The 18926-nt window shown below is 31.2% G+C and overlaps 2 protein-coding genes across 2 annotated transcripts; one reads left to right on the top strand and one right to left on the bottom strand.

Moving 5' to 3' along the window:
- The first annotated feature begins 12107 nt into the window (after positions 1-12107).
- IMPL2 (inositol monophosphatase family protein) lies at positions 12108-14429 on the top strand. The gene is made up of 9 exons (XM_079021554.1): positions 12108-12522; positions 12770-12848; positions 12997-13091; positions 13170-13219; positions 13303-13427; positions 13533-13599; positions 13796-13885; positions 14001-14112; positions 14222-14429. Exons 1-9 carry the CDS (start codon positions 12201-12203, stop codon positions 14290-14292), a joined length of 1011 nt encoding a protein of 336 aa, XP_078877680.1. The 5' UTR covers positions 12108-12200; the 3' UTR covers positions 14293-14429.
- A 193-nt stretch (positions 14430-14622) lies between these two features.
- LOC145073997 (26S proteasome regulatory subunit S10B homolog B) lies at positions 14623-18558 on the bottom strand. The gene is made up of 10 exons (XM_079020446.1): positions 18369-18558; positions 17415-17534; positions 17172-17308; positions 16927-17088; positions 16771-16857; positions 16413-16499; positions 15611-15748; positions 15345-15536; positions 15156-15254; positions 14623-14912 (listed from the first exon to the last, which is right to left on the bottom strand). The coding sequence occupies exons 1-10, from the start codon at positions 18472-18474 to the stop codon at positions 14838-14840; spliced, it is 1203 nt and encodes a 400-aa protein (XP_078876572.1). The 5' UTR covers positions 18475-18558; the 3' UTR covers positions 14623-14837.
- Positions 18559-18926: the final 368 nt, after the last annotated feature.

The following is an 18926-nucleotide window of genomic DNA, read 5'->3' as shown; positions in this document are numbered from 1 at the left end:
TGTTTCACTCAGCACAAAACAGAGTAAAAGGAAGAAGATATGGGGCAATTTTCTGTGTATTTTTCTTCAACTAAAAATGATTACAAGACTCATATTTATCTAATCTAAATGCTGAAAGTAAGGAACAACTATCCACTAAACTAAAATAAAGGAACGATGGCCAACATAGCCTTGATTTAGTCAAATGCAAATAACAGAAAAAACACGTGCACCTCTGAAGCCAAAACAAATATGTTACTTCTGGATTAACCCAACAATTAGTCCCTATAGAAGGAGTAAATCCGCATATGACTTCCATTTAGGATGACAAAGAAAGAAAAGTAGGAGAATTCGGAAACCTAAGTCACATTGTCGATATTTATCTAGTCACATGTGAGGATTGTTTTCCTGTAAATTCTTCAAATTATATTTGAGGAACCCAAGAAAATTCAATCTCAAATCAATATGTGAAAAGGGAAGACTAAACATCTTCGATCTCAAATCGTATGCATGTCGATGCCCATCTGTTCACAGTCCATGATCGCTTTGATGGAAATTTTGATGAATCCAAACAAATTCAATCTCAAATCAATATGTGAAAAGGGAAGATAAAACATCTTTAAGTAAATCGATTATAGGAACAGTATTAGGAACGGAGGATGTGTCTCCTGAAGAAAGAGGGAAGAAGGTGGTGTGGGAAAGGTATTAGGAACGGAGACGGTGGAAGGATAGCGGAGGGCACGTGTCCCGGTAATCCGGTATGCAAATACAGATTTAGGTATGTAAAGGAGGCATGATGTAGAAGTGCGGAGACTGGCGTTGGAGAAAGTGAAAGAACAAACAAAATGGAAAACACATCATAAAAAAAGCATGGTGGTGTCGATTAAAGAGGAGCGGAGGTTGAAGATTGAATAATTCTCTGTTCCTGTGAGCGAGTCATGAGTGAAGATGAAAGATGGAAAATCGTCACACGAAATAATGAAAGAAAGGGTGGTGGCATGGGGAGACGTATTGAAGAAAACGAGGAAGTGGAAGCCAGAAGACATGTATTATTGTGTGGGAAGCATGCATTGGGCTACATAGACGGTGCGAGTGGGATAAAAGGTCTTCACGCGCCAAACGAAACTGCATTCGTGAAATACACGTTATTTTCTTAAAATAAAAAGGTTTTTTTATATATATACTAGGCGAATGCTCGCACGTTGCGCAGAAACACCTATATAGTTGAAGTTTTTACAAATATATGATTTTTTGAATATAACAATAACGTTGTTGTTAAATTTGATATAATAATTTGTATATACTAAATTGATATAATATATTGATTATTTTGAATTATATGATAATATATACATTTATTATAATTTCATAATCTCAATCGTTTGAATGACTTCTACCCGCGAGTTACACATGAATAAAATTAAATATAATATATGATTTGATGTTATTTATAGTTGTTTTTATTGTTAATTAATTTTTTTAAATTTATTTGTTTAATGTTCTAATTTCTATCATTATAATTATTTAAAACATAAAACAATGTTTTTTATTTTAAAGCTAACAATATAATCATTTATATAGAGTTGTTTTTAACTATCGTTATTGTAAGTTATTTTAAGCTACTTATTTGGAAACTTTTAACGATTATAAAAATATATTTAAGAAATATTTTAGTTAAATTGAAATTACAATTTAGTTTTTGCTTTTATCACTACAATTTATCACTTTTAACTATTTACAAAATATTCTTTAGTTTTTTTAAATGGATCTGAAATTTATATTTGAGTTGATATTGTAATGTGCAGAAACACCTATATAGTTGAAGTCTTTACATATATATATATATATATATATATATATATATATATATATATATATATATATATATAACACTAACGTTGTTGTTAAATTTGATATAATAATTCGTATATTAATTTGATATAATATATTGACTATTTTGAATTATATGATAATATATAAATCTATTATAACGTCACAATCTGAATCGTTTGAATGAATTCTACTCGCGAGTTACACATCAATAAAATTAAATATTATATATGGTTTAATATTATTTATAGTTGTTATTTTTAACTAATTTTTTAAAATATATTTGCTTAATGTTTTAATTTCTATCATTATAATTATTTAAAACATCAAACATCATTTTTTGATTTTAAAGGTAACAATATAATCATTTATATAGATTTATTTTTAACTATTGTTATTATAAGTTATTTTAAGCTACTTATTTGAAATTTTTTAATGATTATATAAATATATTTAGGAAATATTTTAGTTAAACTGATATTACAATTTAGTTTTTTGCATTTATCACTTTTAACTATTTACAAAATATTATTTGGTTTTTTTAGTGGAACTGAAATTTATATTTAAGTTGACACTGTAATGTTATATTTAAATTAACATTTTAAGTATTTTGTCCAAGTTGTTCAAAAGTTGTAGCTTTAAACTGATAATGGTTTGCATGCAACAACATTTTAAATCTAATAAATTAAGTATAATATGTTAAAATTTAAAGACATAACTTTATAAATAGAAGTAAAGATATTATTTTAAAATTGAAATTTAGTCTATTTATGATTACATTTTAGGTTTGATATTTATTTAACCTTATTAACCAACTTACACTCATTATTAGAAAGACACTACAATTTATCACTTTTAACTATTTATTAGATAATTTTTGGGTTGTTTAGGTTAAATAAAATTTATATTTAAGTTGAGCCTATAGTGTTATATTTTAATTAATAATTTAAGTATTTTATACAAATTGTTCAAAAATTATACCTTTAAAATGATAATGGTTTACATCCAACCATATATTAAAACTATTAAATTTAGTATAATATGTTAAAAGTTAAAAAACATAATTTTATAAGTAGAATTAAAGATATTATTTTAATATTGAAATTTAGTTTATATATGAATACACTTTAAATTTGATATTTATTTAACCTAACTACCAAATTATAATTATTATTATAAAGAAATTGAAAAGTCATGGGAGTTTCAAATGAATGTGGTAAAAGGAAAAAAGAATGGGGGTTTCAAATACATGAGATTCAAGAAAAAATGCTAGCTTTATAATATATATATATATATATATATATATATATATATATATATATATATATATATATATATATATATATATATATATGGGAGGGTTCAATTGAGAAAAAAAAGGTTGAGAATGGCGGAATCATTCTCAACCAATCATTTATTTTTGCCGCAAAAGTCTCCAACGTACCGACGAAAAATGGGAAAGGAATGCACATGTGTTTTCCAAAAAAACATATTTCCTTAAACTATGCTAATCATTGCCTTAATATATAGAAAAACATAGTTTTTTTTTCGTTTTTTTTTAAATTTTTAGAAGCTATTTTTATCAAAAAATGATTTTAAATATACTAAAATTCATGGTTTTTTATTCTCTACGAATAGACATCCATATTGATATATTTTTAAAATAAAATAATTTTTTTTATATATTTTCAGCTATCGTTATTTATAAGTGAATAAAAATGCATCAGATTTTATTACAGTACATTCGTTATTCACTTATGAATAAAAAATATGATTTTTTTTACAATTTAAGTATCATTCATATATGAATATAGCATATAATAAACATAGTATATTCATATTTTAATATTGGACGATGCATTCACTTGTGAATATTAAAATAGTATATTCACTTGTGAATATTAGATGATATATTCACTTATGATTATTAAATAATATTTCATATGTGAATGTTACATAGTATTACATGGTATATCACATGTGAATATCACATACTATATTCACTTGTGAATATTAGATGATATATTCACTTATGAATATTACACAGTATATTCACATATGAATATTACAAGGTATATTCACTTATGAATATATTCACTTATGAATATTTGAAGGTATTTTGACAAATATATATAATTTTTATATGTTATTCACATATGAATAACATACAGACTTGCATATTTGTTTTGTGTTTTTAATAATCATATACTGATTTAGGTGAGAAAATATATTTATATGTGAATATAACGTGGTAATTTAGTTTATGCATTTCATCAAACAGTTGGAGTGCATACAAGTTAACTATTTTAAAAATGTTAAAAACATCAAGTTATCAATTCCAAATCATCATATACTTCCGATTTCGACTTCAGATGCGACATCCTATGTCTGATCGATTTCTCCTTTTGGTTTTGAATTCCGAAAATCCGATTGGGAACCTGTGAGTACCGATTCTGAGTCCTTCAATGTCGACTGTGACTGTGAGTCCAGAACTCCGATTCCAATTTCATGAAAAGCGAAGAAATTCCGGTTTAGTTGAAAAAATATAGATGATTATTGAAGGTTGGAAGGAAATTTTGATGATGAACGAACTGTTATCGATACGTATTTGAGATTGAAGGTTATTAACATATTTACAAGTTTGCCACCGTGTCTTTTTATGATTAGATTAAATGAGTGGTTGAGAATGATTCTCCCATTCTCAACATTTTTTATTTTCTCAATTGAACCCACCTCTCTCAGGGCCGGTCCAGACGGTGGGCAACCCGGGCGACCGCCCAGGGCCCACATCTCCAAAGGGCCCAAAATTTATGGTCTATGTAATGTATATATAAAAAAAATTATTACCTAAATGATTTTTAGGGCCTAAAGTTGGTTCAAACTCAATTTAGCTCAAAAGTTAAATAATTTGGCTTGCTTCTTATTGCTAATTGAACGCGTTTACAATTAATAATAAATGATATTTTTTTTGAATTTTTATTTTATTTGTCTTTAAGGGCCCCTTTTTTTATTTTCGTCCCGGGCCCCGTATATGTTTGGACCGGCCCTGACACCTCTCTCTCTCTCTCTCTCTCTCTCTCTATATATATATATATATATATATATATATATATATATATATATATATATATATATATAGGGAGTGGTTCAAATGAAAACCACAAACGATTAAGAACCCTAAGAACCTCATTTCATAAGTAATATGTATTGTGAATACTAGTAAACATGTTAAAATCCTGATTTTGTTTTTTTTATGTAAAAAAGGGCAAAATCGTAAATTTTTAGTTTAATATTTTCATTTATACATTTAATTATATTTTAACATAAAATTTATATAAAATACAACTTTATAGAGTCCATTTACATTTTAATACATAAAATTCACAACTTAATACCATTTATTTTACATTAATTCACAAATTCAGAGAAGTGAAACTCAAACTCTACCACCACCACCACACGCTGCCACCAACCACCTGTGACACCGTTGCAACCATCATCCTTCCAAATCAAATCTGTATATAAAGTCATGTAATGACAAGTTAAATACTTCATTCATAGTTTAATAAACTTATTAGTTCACTCATTTTGAGTTTAACACAAAACAGTTATAAAAACAATGCATTCTTACGTACTTATACAACATAAAATATAAAAATATTCACAAGAACATTAATACAAAAATTCATACATATATCATTCATATTTACCATAAAATTTATGAAAATTCACAGCAAAATGCAATCAATTTACAACTTAATACAGTTAATTACCGTTTAATACATAAAATTCACAACTTAATATAATAAATTAACAGTTTAATATAAAGAATGACATATTCTTAACTTAACACTAACAGTAATACCTTCAGATATAGAGGCAGGTGCTTCTTTTAAAGTTTAATTTACATAAAACTCATAGTTTAAATTTTATATAATTTATTTAAAATTAGAGAAAAAAATCATATGTATAATGCTTATTATTCTCATCTTTCATATTAACACACAAAATAATAAAAAAAATACGAAACTTAATATAGTCAATTCACAGTTTAATACACATAATTCACAGTTTAATACACAACAATTACATATTTGTAGTCATATTTTCAACTTAAAACTTACATTTATATGTTCATATCTCAAGGCATTTCTATGTATTAAATTGTGAATTTATTATATTAAGGTGTGAACAAAATTCACAGCTTAATACACAAAATTCACAGTTTACTACAATATATTCACAACTCATTTGTAAGTATAATTGCATATTTCAGTTTATTAAATAGTTCATTCATAGTTTAATACATACATAAATTATCTCATATTTTATAAGCAAACATTAAAACAAAACATATACATGTATCATAAAAGATGATATAACTTATCTGAAATCAATGAAGAAGATAAGTGAGAAATAGAACAACCATCAACCACCAATGCCAATACCACCAACATCTTTCCCTCAAAAATCAGATATGGATAAAAAAAATCAGAATTCACAGTTTAATACCACATTTAAGACGCTAATTCACAACTTAGAGTAATATTTCAGACACTATTTCACAACTTAGCGCATAAAAAAAATACACATTCATAGCTTAATAAGTTACATATTCACTAATTAATACATAAAAACACATATTCATAGCTTAATGACTTACCAAATTTCTTTGAGGTCTTTCATCAAACAATTTGTGTGCACCACATACATCAAATATATAATCACCATAATTATTTAAAAAAAAAACACGTATTCACAGCTTAATATACTAGTCCAGACATCCATTCACAACTTAATAAATTAGTTCAAACACTCATTAACATTATTCACAGCTTAAAAATATACCTTCTTTTTCATCGAGACATTTCATCAAAAACCTTCAATGCATCTTGTTTCCACATATGATATTTTTTTTCTCTAGCTTCATATCTATGAGCACTGGTGGTAAGGAAACAACAACAGTGGTGTGACTTTGTTGGTGGTGGCAGTAAAGTGACGTCGGAAGTGTTCACAATGGTATAACATTGGCGGTGAAGATTATAAAATCAAAGATCTAAAGGAGATTGGTTGAATAAAGAAGCAGATCTAGAGGTAGTCGGACATCTAGAAGAGAAAATAGTTATATGCTTCATCAGATTTGTTGTTCCGGTGAAGCAAATCAAAGAAGTTTTCTTGTACTTTGTCAGATTTGGACGTTGGTGATCTGACGACGAAGCAGATTTGAACTTCAGAGTAGAGTGTGATGTTTTTTGGTGTTCCATCGAAGCACATTAGCTGATGGTAGGCGGTGGTCGGTGGTGGAGAGATTGACGATGGTGACATTAGACAGTAACTCGACGGTGATGAGAGATCTAAAGGCGGATGCTCTAGATCTGAAGGTGGCGACTCCAGATCTGAAGGTTGGCAGATGGTGGTGGTGATATCGACGTCGGTAGCAAGAAGTAATGGTGAGGGAGATGAGGGCAGATCTGAAGGCAAATGTTGTAGATCTGAAGCCGGAGGTTCTAGATCTGACCATATCTGAACTACGAAGACCACCAGAAATGAGACAAGACCACAAGAATCCTTCAAATAGTATTTTGGAAGTCGTCGGAAAAGCACGTAACGGCGGTGGTAACGAGTTTTGTCGGCGGCATGAGGCAACGACATGGTGAAGACACTAGGTGGCGGTGGTGGATAGTCGTCGGAGGTAGGTGACGGCGATGTTGTACAGTCGCTGGAGGTAGGTGGCAGCGGGGTTGTATAGTCACTGGAGGTAGGTGGTGGTTGTAGATAGTAAACCTTTACAACTTCTATTTCGTGAGAATTACAGCTTATGTCATTCCGTGTTTGACAAGAATTTCTCTTAATTAGTTGGTTCTTAGGTTCTTAATCTTTTTTGGTTCTCATTTGAACCTTTACCTATATATATATATATATATATATATATATATATATATATATATATATATATATATATAGGGTTAGGTTCATGTGAGAAGACCTAATTTTGTGAGACTGTGAGACGCATTTTTTTTTAGTTAATTCAAGTTCCGAAAATAATATTTAAAAAAAAAAAAGAATTTTTGGATTTTTCCATTTATTTTGCATTTTAAAATTATTTTTAGATTTGGTCTCACGGTCTCACAAAATTATTTTTTAGTTAATTCACTTTTATGACAATTTTAGTGAATAACAACAAAATCATTGTATAAATGAATCATCGAAATGTTTTTTTTAGAATTTTTTCTTGTGAATCATCTTATAAATGAATCATCTAATGATTCATTTTGTTTGTTCGCGAAAAAAATATATAGGAAAAAAACTTCTTACCTTCTTACAAAAAATTTCCTTCTTATTTGATCTTGACTATATATATATATATATATATATATATATATATATATATATATATATATATATATATATATATATATATATATATATATATATATATATAATCTTTCTTTTACCTTTCTCAATGTTATAAAAAAATGAAATTAACTAAAAAAACACTTAAGGGGAAAATTGCTTTCTAAAAAACATGTGAAAAAGTATTTTGTACTTTAAATTGAAAAATCAAACATATTTGTAGTTGTGGGGAAGGACTTGGTTAGACCATTAGGTGTCGGCACGTTATGACTCGTTATTGTCACGTGTGTTAACTTTAACCTCGTGAATACGGGAGACACCCCTCGCCGTTATGTGATGGTCTGTGATTGTCACGTGTGTTAATTTTAACCTCGTGAATATGGGAGACACCCCTCGCCGTTATGTGATGGTCCATGGTGGGTGGTAACAAGATGCAGTAGGCGTTTTCTTTTCAATTTCTATAACCTTTCTTCTGTTTTTCTTCTTTAATTTGCCTTTATATGATGCTCAGTGGTGATGGTAACGAGATGCAGTAGGCATTTCCTCTCTAATTCCTATAACCTTTTTTTTTTTTTTTTTTTTCTGTTTTTCTTCTTTAATTTGCCTCAGTAACAACGTTGTGTGCTTGGAACACTACCTTTGAAAAAATGTGGTGGAAAGATAAAAGAGGGTCTATGCTTATGTGGCCTTTCAACAATAATTTTTTTTCTTGCCCATACCGTACAACCTTATAACGTTAATGACATCCTTATCTCAAAAATGGTATGCAAAAATTATTTTCTCAGAAGATGATGTCATCTACAAAGGGATTTTTTAATTCTCATCTAGGATTTCAAATATGACATGTACGATTCCACATATGACGTTTGCAATCTCGCAAATGAGATCTGAGAAATGTTGTATTCATTTTGTTAGAAAAAACATCATAAATGGTCCCTGTGGTTTTCCAAAATCTGATGTTTAATCCTCGTGGTTTAAAAACCTCATAGATGGTCCTTGTGCTTTCAAAACTATTGATGTTTGGTCCTTTTTGCTAACTCTGTTAGCTTTTCACCGTTAAATGAAGGGTATTTCTGTCATTCAACTATCCAGGGACCTTTTATGAGGTTTTCTTTTCTTTTATTTTTATAAAATTAAATTTAATATCCAAGGTCTCTTTCCCCCTCCCTCTCTATTTCTCTCTCATACACACACCATAGTCATACCCCCACCTTATCCTACTCTTTGTCTGCCATTACCACCACCATCGCCACCATTGTCCACCATCACCACTACCATCATTAGACCAAAATCACCACCCTTATTTCTCCATTCCAGCACTACAAAACACCATAGCCATCGTTACTTCCACCTACCAAACCACCACATACCCTTCACCACCGCCATTATCTTTACTAATACCGTATTCTTCATCTTCTTCATTGAAATTGTTCATTTTTTTCTCCCATGTGAGTACCCAATCAATAATGAGAAAAAACAACCATCTCATTCATTAAACCAATCAAAAGTTCATCAACTACGCTAGAACTTAGACCTTCAAAATTATCAGATGCAAAAACAATAAAAAAATCGAAGATCATTGCTTCAACAACTCGAAAACGAAATTAGCAAAACCCCCAGTTAATGAAATCGATTAAACCTGTTTTGGAAGCCGCCAAAGCAGTTTCCTTGAAATCAAATGCTAGGGTTTCCAACATTTACACAGATCGAACAACCATAAACCCTCCACCAGGGATGCAATTAGCCATCGAATTCACAACACCACCAGACAGAACAACCGCCACAACAACATTGGTATCTTAGGAGGTTTTTCTAGTGGGGATGAAGAAAGCTTAAGTAGTTTCCAAATTGAAATCCAGTGGAATGAAGAGAGGCTTCCGACTTGAAATCCGGTGAGGATGAAGAAAGATTTCCGGTGATGCTATGATATCCAGCGAGCAATGACGGGGAAGCGATAAAGCTTTCAGACGGGGCCACTGGACATCAGAGGCGATGGAGTTATCGGAGGAGGTGGGAACCGGTAACGCCAATGGTGGGAGGTTTGGTTCACCAGCAGTCAATCGATGGATGATTAGATTAGGAAGCAAGGATCGATGAAGGTGAATGGTTAGGTTGGGGAAGAATATGAGTGGGGATCTAGTGTATGTATGTGTTTGGAGAGAGAGAGAGAGAGAGAGAGAGAGAGAGAGAGAGACCTTTATATATTTAATTATGTTTAATATTTTCTTTTTTTTTAAATACGAGAAAACATCATAAATGGTCCCTGTGGTTGTTAAATGACGAAAATACCCTTCAGTTAACGGACAAACTTAACGGAGTTAGCAAAAAAACCAAACTTCAAAAGTTTTGAAAACACAGGGACCATCTATGAGGTTTTTAAACCACGGGGACTAAACTTCAAATTTTGGGTAACCATAGGGACCATTTATGATGTTTTTTCTTTTTGTTATTCTAAATGTGACATTAATTCTAATGGATTTAAGAGAAAAAAAAGTATTTATCATTTTTATAAGATCTACTTTTGAAACATAAAAAGTTCAACACAATTTTGTATGTATGATATAATTTATCTAAGAGAAAAGTATGATGTCAAATTTTTCATATGTATTTTTTTTTGGAGTTGTGTATTTTTATTAAAAACTAACAAAGAGCTAGAAATAATTCCAATTACAATAAAATAGAAGTTAAAGCAAGGTTGTGAAGCCAATAACTCCAACCAAGTTTAGTTTTACTATGTTTATTGGAAATCTAAAAAACATTATATTTATCACATCATCAAAAAGAAAATATTTCCTAAGAAGGACCATTCCAAAAAGAATAGAATTACGAAAATTTCATTAATACAAAAAAGTAGTTAAAACCACCGCATCAAAAGTCTTATGTTGACTTCCTCTCTAAAAACTACACGAAAATTTGCTCAAAAAGACGAACATCTAGGCCCGGCAATGGAGCGAGTTTTAACCCTAATCCGATCCAAACCCTTAACAATTATATGAGTTTGGAGCATAGTTTTTGATCTGCTTACCCGTTAACGACCCGTACCCGCTAACCCTTTTATTAAAAGGGTCGGGTATGGATCATCATCGATCCGCTCCGTTTATAACCCGCTCGATATAAATTTTAGAAATATAAATTTATATTTTATATTGCCTAAAGTTTACATTAAATTCCAATCAGAAGTCCAAAGAGAAAAAACCAAAGGCTAAATTGTTTTTATATAGGACTCGAGGATTCAACTTCTAGACTTTCAGTCTTCTCCCAAGAGTCATGATTTCATTTCATTTATATTTCATCATGTAATCACCAATTTCATTTATAAATCAATAAGGTCATTTATCAATCGGAAGAAAGTTTGTAATTGCTATTCTCTATCAATGCAATCGACGATCAAAAACCAATTAGAAGTAACTAAAATAATGATTTTAATTCCAATAGAAAGTCCTCGAATACATAATGTGTTTTCTAAATCAAAACTTAGTTTTATTTAATAAATGTGATTTTATGATTTAAGTAAAATGTGTTTGATTATTCAAAAAACTTATGGGTTATGGGACGGGTTTGGATATCTGTTGATTCGGTGGATAAGAGTATGTGTTTGATTATTTAAAACTCTGTGGGTTACGGAGCGGGTTTGGATCGGATTTTGAAATTTATTAAAAGAGTTTAGATCAAGGTCGATTCGCTTCAAACCCGTCCCATTGCCAGGTCTACGAACATCCCCACCAAACAGCGATAGAGTTCCATGTATTTACATTTTTCAATGAAAAAATATTTCATATAATTAGTATACTTTATATTTAATTATAATAATATTCTAAATAACTAATACCTTTATGTATACACGGCAAAAATGTCAAATTAAAACTAGGAAAATATAATTTTAAATAGTAAATCAAGGTCCCCTGATCTCCTCACATGGCATATAATCCAACGGTCCACAACACTTCTGTTGACCGATTTCCATCTTCACTCTCCTCTGCTACTCCGCCTTCCTCCATGTGAGAGAGCTCTCCAAGCTTCAATTTCCCGCCACAAAAATGCTCTCTCAATCTCACTTTCTCTCTCTAGATCCTCGCTCTCGTGCTTTCCTCTATACGAATTATAGGACCTGCTGTTCATCACCATTGTCTTCATCGCCATCGTCAACCCTAGCCTTGACAAAATCTCGCCGAATCCTCTCGATGACTACAACGCGGTCGACACTCTCGGACGGAGTTGGTGCGGTTACGAGCGTCGAACATAGCGGTTCTGAACTTGATCGTTTTGCCAACGTCGCAAACAAGTTAGCCGACGCCGCCGGCGATGTCATTCGCAAGTATTTTCGCAAGAAATTTGATATCGTCGACAAAGAAGATTTGAGTAAATTTCTGCTTCTACATTATATTTCAAAATTATTTTACATTATGCTTTTTTTTAGCTTCTTTTTATGTACCTACATTCTTCAATTCACTACCAATATTACGGGAAAAAAATGGAAGAATATGGATCAATTTTAGAGCCGAAAATTAGTGATTTGGACCTCAAAAGTTAACTCTAGATCGATGAACTTATTGCTTCTACATAATTTCTTATTATGTCTTCTACTGTTTGTTTTGATTCTTCTAAGGTCCGGTGACAATAGCTGATAGAGCTGCAGAAGAAGCAATGATCTCGATAATACGAGAGAGTTTGCCTTCTCATGCAATGTAAGTTACCTGATTTGAGATCGTTATTGTGCTTTTTTCCTCACTAACTAGATGAACATTGAAAAAAGCATTCTTACAGTTTACCAGTGATTTCCATATCATTGAGATGGCTGTTCATATATTTAAAGGAACTTTTTACAAATTGCAGTTATGGCGAGGAGAATGGTTGGCAATGTACAGAGAAATCTGCAGATTATGTGTGGGTTTTGGATCCAATAGATGGGACAAAGAGCTTCATTACAGGTATACCTTTCTGCTAGATTGTATATGAAACTCTTATTATTAGGTCAAATTTAGAGCTTCTACTTTTGCTGTATTCAGGCAAACCGGTGTTTGGCACCCTCATTGCTTTACTTCACAGAGGTAAACCGGTATGAATCAGTATGATCCCTCAGATTTCATGTCTACAATATACAGGTGTCTGTTTTATTGATATTGTCTTGTTTGATATTAGATTCTTGGAGTAATTGATCAGCCTATTTTAAGAGAAAGATGGGTTGGTATAACTGGAAGAACTACTACACTGAATGGAGAAGAAATATCCACTCGCAATTGTCCAAAGCTTTCACAAGCATATCTGTATGAATCATCATTCCCTGTTTCTTGTTATTTGAACAATGAAATTGTTTCATTATATGCATGCAATTTAACATCCTGTTTCATTATTTATGATAAACTACTTAGGTACACAACTAGTCCACATCTATTTAGTGGCGATGCTGTAGTGGCTTTTGCTAGAGTGAGAGATAAGGTCTGTTAATGTGCTTATGCATCTGGATATTAATTCCATTCCGTTGTGTGTTTTGTTGCCAAATGGATGGAATTCATCATTCCTTCTGTGGGTGGAAGGAATCCAATGTCATTTAGCGTTTTTTTATACTAAAAGGACAAAATACTCATCAAGTGTTTGATGGCAAGAATGTGATATTTATTTATTTTTTTCATAGGTGAAAGTTCCTTTATATGGATGTGATTGTTATGCGTATGCACTTCTGGCTTCTGGGCATGTAGATCTGGTAGTAGAGTCTGGTCTGAAGGTGAGTTTTTGCTTCTTCATATCTTATTACATTATCTGGATAAAAAAATGTTTAAAAAATAAACAAGGACTAAAAGTTGTGGCTTTTTTGTTTTTTGATATGTTTTAAATTGCAGCCATATGATTTTCTTTCGCTAATACCGGTGATAGAAGGGGCTGGTGGAGTGATAACTGATTGGAAAGGGAATGAGCTTAGCTGGGTGGCTTCTTCCACTTCAAAACCAACAAGTAATATTCATCTTACAAGACTTGATTGTTTTAAACCTTAAACTTACCAAATAAAGATGTTTTGGATGCTTTGGTTTTCATAGTCATGTGTTGTGTTGTGTGTTTGCAGGTTTTAATGTAGTGGCGGCTGGGAACAGACAGTTGCACCAACAAGCTGTGGATTGTTTAGAGTGGGAATAGTAAAACTTTCAGCATTTTCCTTTCCTGGTTTTGATAAAATTGTATTCAACAATTTATGTTGTAATTGACAAGGAGAGAGAGATGCAAAACTGTCAATAAGATTTGCTTCAATATGAAACAAATGCTAGTTGCTCTAATTTCAATTCATTTAACAGGTAAATGGTAAAACCAAGAAAACATGCTACTACAGTCTTGCAATGCAAAAGAACTAACAAAAAAGTTGTTTGAAGACACAAGTAAACACCTAACATCTCATCAATTTTTACAATTGTCCCACATAACAAGACACAATAGCGATAGTTGCATAAAAATAATATATTATTATGCAAATGATGAAAGAGTGAATGTTATTTTATTAATATGTAACGTCAATGGAGAGAATAAGCCAAATAAGCAATTTCCAGAACGTATAAAATGCTAAAAGTCTATTGGCATTTTAAAAAATAAATGTGAAGATTAGCAAATAATAAGGTAAATCCAAGTCCTGTAACAACCAAGTACAAACTTTGGAAACTACAAGTACTACGTAATGTTGTCATCTGTTCCTAGTCTTTTCCAAAATCAGCATTGTAATGAGCACTGGATTCAAGCTTCTTGGCCTCATTGAGTTTCCGCACAGCCTACCAAAACAAAAATACTCAAATCAGATACAATAATTTCACCATATCTTATAACATTCAAGTGTTTCTTTTTTATTTTATACCAAAAATGTAATTTACTCTACAAAATAAAATTTTCATATGAAAATGTTCCATTTATACATAATCATGGAATGTAACGACTCAATCAAACACACCCTTAATCATATAAAGTTTTTTTTTTTTTTTTTTAAAGGAAAAGATGATGTATAATTAATTAACTACCTTCATGAAATCTTCATGGATGACATAATCACGCTCTGCACGAATCGCACTCATACCTGCCTCCGTACACACATTCCTCAAATCCGCTCCATTAAATCCCTAAAAACCCATTAAATAAAATAAAATAAAAACCCACAAATCTCACAATCAAAATATATACTACATTTTTTTTAAGGTTTTATGTTTTACCTCAGCAAGCTTGACAACTGCTTCATAATCGATTTCACCATGTTTAGCAATCCCAGCAGCATGGATTTTAAGAATTTCCATTCTTGACTGCTCGTTGGGCAATGGAATCTCTATTTTTCTATCGAGTCGACCGGGTCGGAGAAGAGCCGGGTCCAACACATCCGGTCTGTTTGTCGCCATTATCATTTTAACCTACAAAAAAAAACATCCATTTATAAAATCAAGAAAATAATTATATATTTTGAATTATATAAATTGTTTTAAACCTTTCCAAGTTGATCGAATCCATCGAGTTGATTTAACAACTCCATGAGTGTTCTTTGGATTTCACGATCTGCACTTGTTCCCTCGCTGAATCTACGTCCACCAATCGCATCAATTTCATCCATGAATATGATACAAGGCTTCAATAATAATTTTTAAAAAAATCATTAATAATGTCATTAAGGAAATATTGTAGAATTATAATTGGGGATAATCACGAAAATAATCAGAAATCGGAAGGTGATATCACAATATAAAACCACCTATTTCACAAACTATCTTTTATTTGTGTCCCCACAACATTTTCAAGAAAAAGAAATTTTATTTCATTTTTATAAAATATTTCAAGAAAAAGAACAGTTATTTCGAGAAATTGATTTCTGAGTGGCATTTTTCAAGAAAAAGAATAGTTATTTCACGAAAATGACATCATTTTCACAGAATAAAGAAAAAATTGTGACTTCTTTTTAAAGATTTTTTAGTGGGAACCACTTATAAAGTAATTTCATAAATTTATTTTTCAGTTGTTCCCATTTCCTACTACATTTTTTAAGAAAAATATATTTATTTCGCAAAAAATGATGTTATTTTCACGAATTAAATATAGATTTGTGAACTTTTTTTCAAAGATTTTTCAATAAAGTATTTTCGTGGGGAAAGCAGAATAGGTGGTCATTTAGTGATAAAAGTTGAAGGGGTGATTTGTGATATTAATACTACCTTCCCATTTTTGTTTATTTTTGTAATTAGCCCAATTAAAAATGCCCAAATAATATCAAAAATTAAGGGTTTAAGTAGTATTACTTGGTGATCACGAGCATAATTAAACATTTCCCTAATCAACCTTGCACTCTCACCAATATACTTATCAATAATCGCACTTGAAACAACCTGTAAACATTTTTCAACACACATATTACAAAAAGGAATAAATTACAAAAAAGGTCCCTGTACTTTCTGATTTCTACCATGTTTAGTCCAAAACTGAAACTTTTTTTTTCTTCAATTTTGATCCTTATTTGAAAATTCTATATCAATTTTGATACCTGGGCCTTGAAATAAGGACCAAACCAGAAAAAGATTTAAATTCCGGACTACCACAATAAAAACCAGAAAAGACGGACCATTTTTGTAAATTACACAAAAAGAAAAAAAGAAATACCTTCAAGAAATTAGCATCTATATTGCTGGCAATTGCTCTTGCTAGTAATGTCTTGCCAGTACCAGGAGGTCCATACAGAAGAACACCCTAAACAGATTAAAGGGCATATTAGTAATTTTACATGATCATGAAAATAAAATTATAAAAAAAATGTACCTTAGGGGGCTTGATTCCAACCCTTATGAAGAGTTCAGGGTTCATTAAAGGCAACTCTATGGATTCCCTAAGTTCACGAATTTGATCTGAAAGCCCACCAACTGCAGAGTAGCTGATGTTCCCAGGGTCTTCATGAAGCATGTTGTAAACAACCGGGTCAACCTTAAAAACATTTTGGTCAAACCATCAAAATCAATTAATTAAAGAATTAAAAGATATAGAAAAAATTCTAAAAATCTACTAACTTCACGAGGGAGGGCCCGCATAATGGTCAGAGTAGTCATGTCAAGAACCACACGAGTTCCAGCAGTGAGTTTTTCTTTGTCCACTTTACTCCTGCATCCAACCACATACCTTGGGCCACTACTTGCTTTAACAATCACTGTGATAAATTTATAAAAAGATATATTAAAAAAAGAAAAAAGGAAAAAAGGAGAAAGGAGAGATTTTTTTTTATGTTGGAATAATAAAAGAAAGAAGTTAGTTACATCGTTCGTTGTCAAGAGGTCTTAGGACTTCGCCTATTATCTGTCCAACACTTTGAAGGGATTTCAAATCATCTTCTGTTTTTGCATAATCCTTCTTTGTACTCCGCAAACTCTCTCTCACTGCATATGAATTCATATTATTGTTATCATAAGCAAAAGAAAGGAAACTTTTACAAACAAAACACATAATTTACTTGTTCGTAGAAACACTATGGAAGTGGTTATGGCACATAGTCAAGAACATGATTTCCTTTGCTTTTGAGAGGGCATAAAGTAGTAGCTTCAAGACAAATCATCTTTTAAGTGAAAAGTAGAATGTTATGCAAAGATGAGGGATCTCATAAACAAGCATTCATTTCTGAACAAGAGCAAGGTTAAATTACGAATATTATATGGTTAACAGAAGCACAAACACAGCAACAGAAGAATTAATAGTTTGAAGGTAATATTCTTTTCTTGGATGTGTAATCGACTATGCCAATGGAGAAGCTGAATGAGCTATGTCCTAGATACAACTTCTAATCCCACATGAAAACAAATGCACAAAAAATTAAATACACTCGTGAAAAGATCATAACTTCTATGCATCAAAATTTCATAATTTCGCTGATTTGCTTCATCACATTTCCCCAGCTTGCCACAGAACACAAAAGGTTCAATAGTAAACAAGAACAAAAAGAAGAAATAGCAACGTTTACGCTTACTCAACTTCCACGAAAGGAAGAATTTATCGAAATGTCCATTTTTACATAAAAGAAACATAAAACCTCAGAAAGTAACAGCATGTAAATTAGCATAATACAAAAAGTTCAAACCCTGGATACAATAATCACACAAACAATTCATCGGACCATAAGTTATTCTCGGATTAAGTATTCCAAAGCAAATTGAAACAAATAAATCACGTAAACCTAAATCAACAGATGAAATTAGATTAATGTGGGAGACTCTAACCTCCTCGAACTCTAGAATCGAGCTCTTTATGTTGAAGCATCTTCTTCCGGTACTCGGTTACCGCACCACGGCGACGAACCACCGCATCTTCGCCCTCGCTCGCCATCGGAAATTCTTTGCCGGTGGAACTATGAGTTGATCGATCTATTCGCTTGTCGTTCAAGGGAACTCTTCTAGCATTAGCTGAAATTGAAAATGTCTTCCTTTAAAAGCTTTAACTGTGGTCTGATTCTAAGCCCAATTTGGGCCACTTCAAATTTGGTCCAGTAAGTATATTTTGAGTGTATTGTGTATGTTATGGACAACCACTATTTCTAGATTACTAAAGAAAATGATTTTTTGTTTTTCGTTATAAGATGTTTTTAATAGATAACACATTAACAAAATTATCAGATCATTATTACTTATATAGTAATCTCATTTTTATAATTAAGAAACCTGTTTAGAAATAGGGTGGTCATTGGTTGGTATTACAACAAACTTTCATTGTTTTTTTAGTAACCTTGTGACTTTAAACATTGTATTAACTCCATCTTTACTAATTACATCAGCGATAAG

The sequence above is a fragment of the Lactuca serriola genome, chromosome 9 (genome assembly GCF_051521515.1).
Source record: "Lactuca serriola cultivar US96UC23 chromosome 9, Lser_US96UC23_V15, whole genome shotgun sequence".
Taxonomy (NCBI): Eukaryota; Viridiplantae; Streptophyta; class Magnoliopsida; order Asterales; family Asteraceae; genus Lactuca; species Lactuca serriola.
This window is presented reverse-complemented; position numbering and strand designations above follow the sequence as displayed.

What these genes read in the sequence shown, in the direction of transcription:
- LOC145073997 (XM_079020446.1), bottom strand. Translation starts at nt 18,474, where the DNA reads ATGGCGAGCGAGGGCGAAGATGCGGTGGTTCGTCGCCGTGGTGCGGTA. An exon ending in TGCGGGCCCTCCCTCGTGAA is followed by an intron (nt 17,089 to 17,171) that starts GTTAGTAGATTT and finishes AATGTTTTTAAG; the next exon opens with GTTGACCCGGTTGTTTACAA. An exon ending in GATTCGATCAACTTGGAAAG is followed by an intron (nt 15,537 to 15,610) that starts GTTTAAAACAAT and finishes TTTTTTTTGTAG; the next exon opens with GTTAAAATGATAATGGCGAC.
- IMPL2 (XM_079021554.1), top strand. Translation starts at nt 12,201, where the DNA reads ATGCTCTCTCAATCTCACTTTCTCTCTCTAGATCCTCGCTCTCGTGCT. An exon ending in CGTCGACAAAGAAGATTTGA is followed by an intron (nt 12,523 to 12,769) that starts GTAAATTTCTGC and finishes GATTCTTCTAAG; the next exon opens with GTCCGGTGACAATAGCTGAT. An exon ending in TTGCTAGAGTGAGAGATAAG is followed by an intron (nt 13,600 to 13,795) that starts GTCTGTTAATGT and finishes TTTTTTTCATAG; the next exon opens with GTGAAAGTTCCTTTATATGG.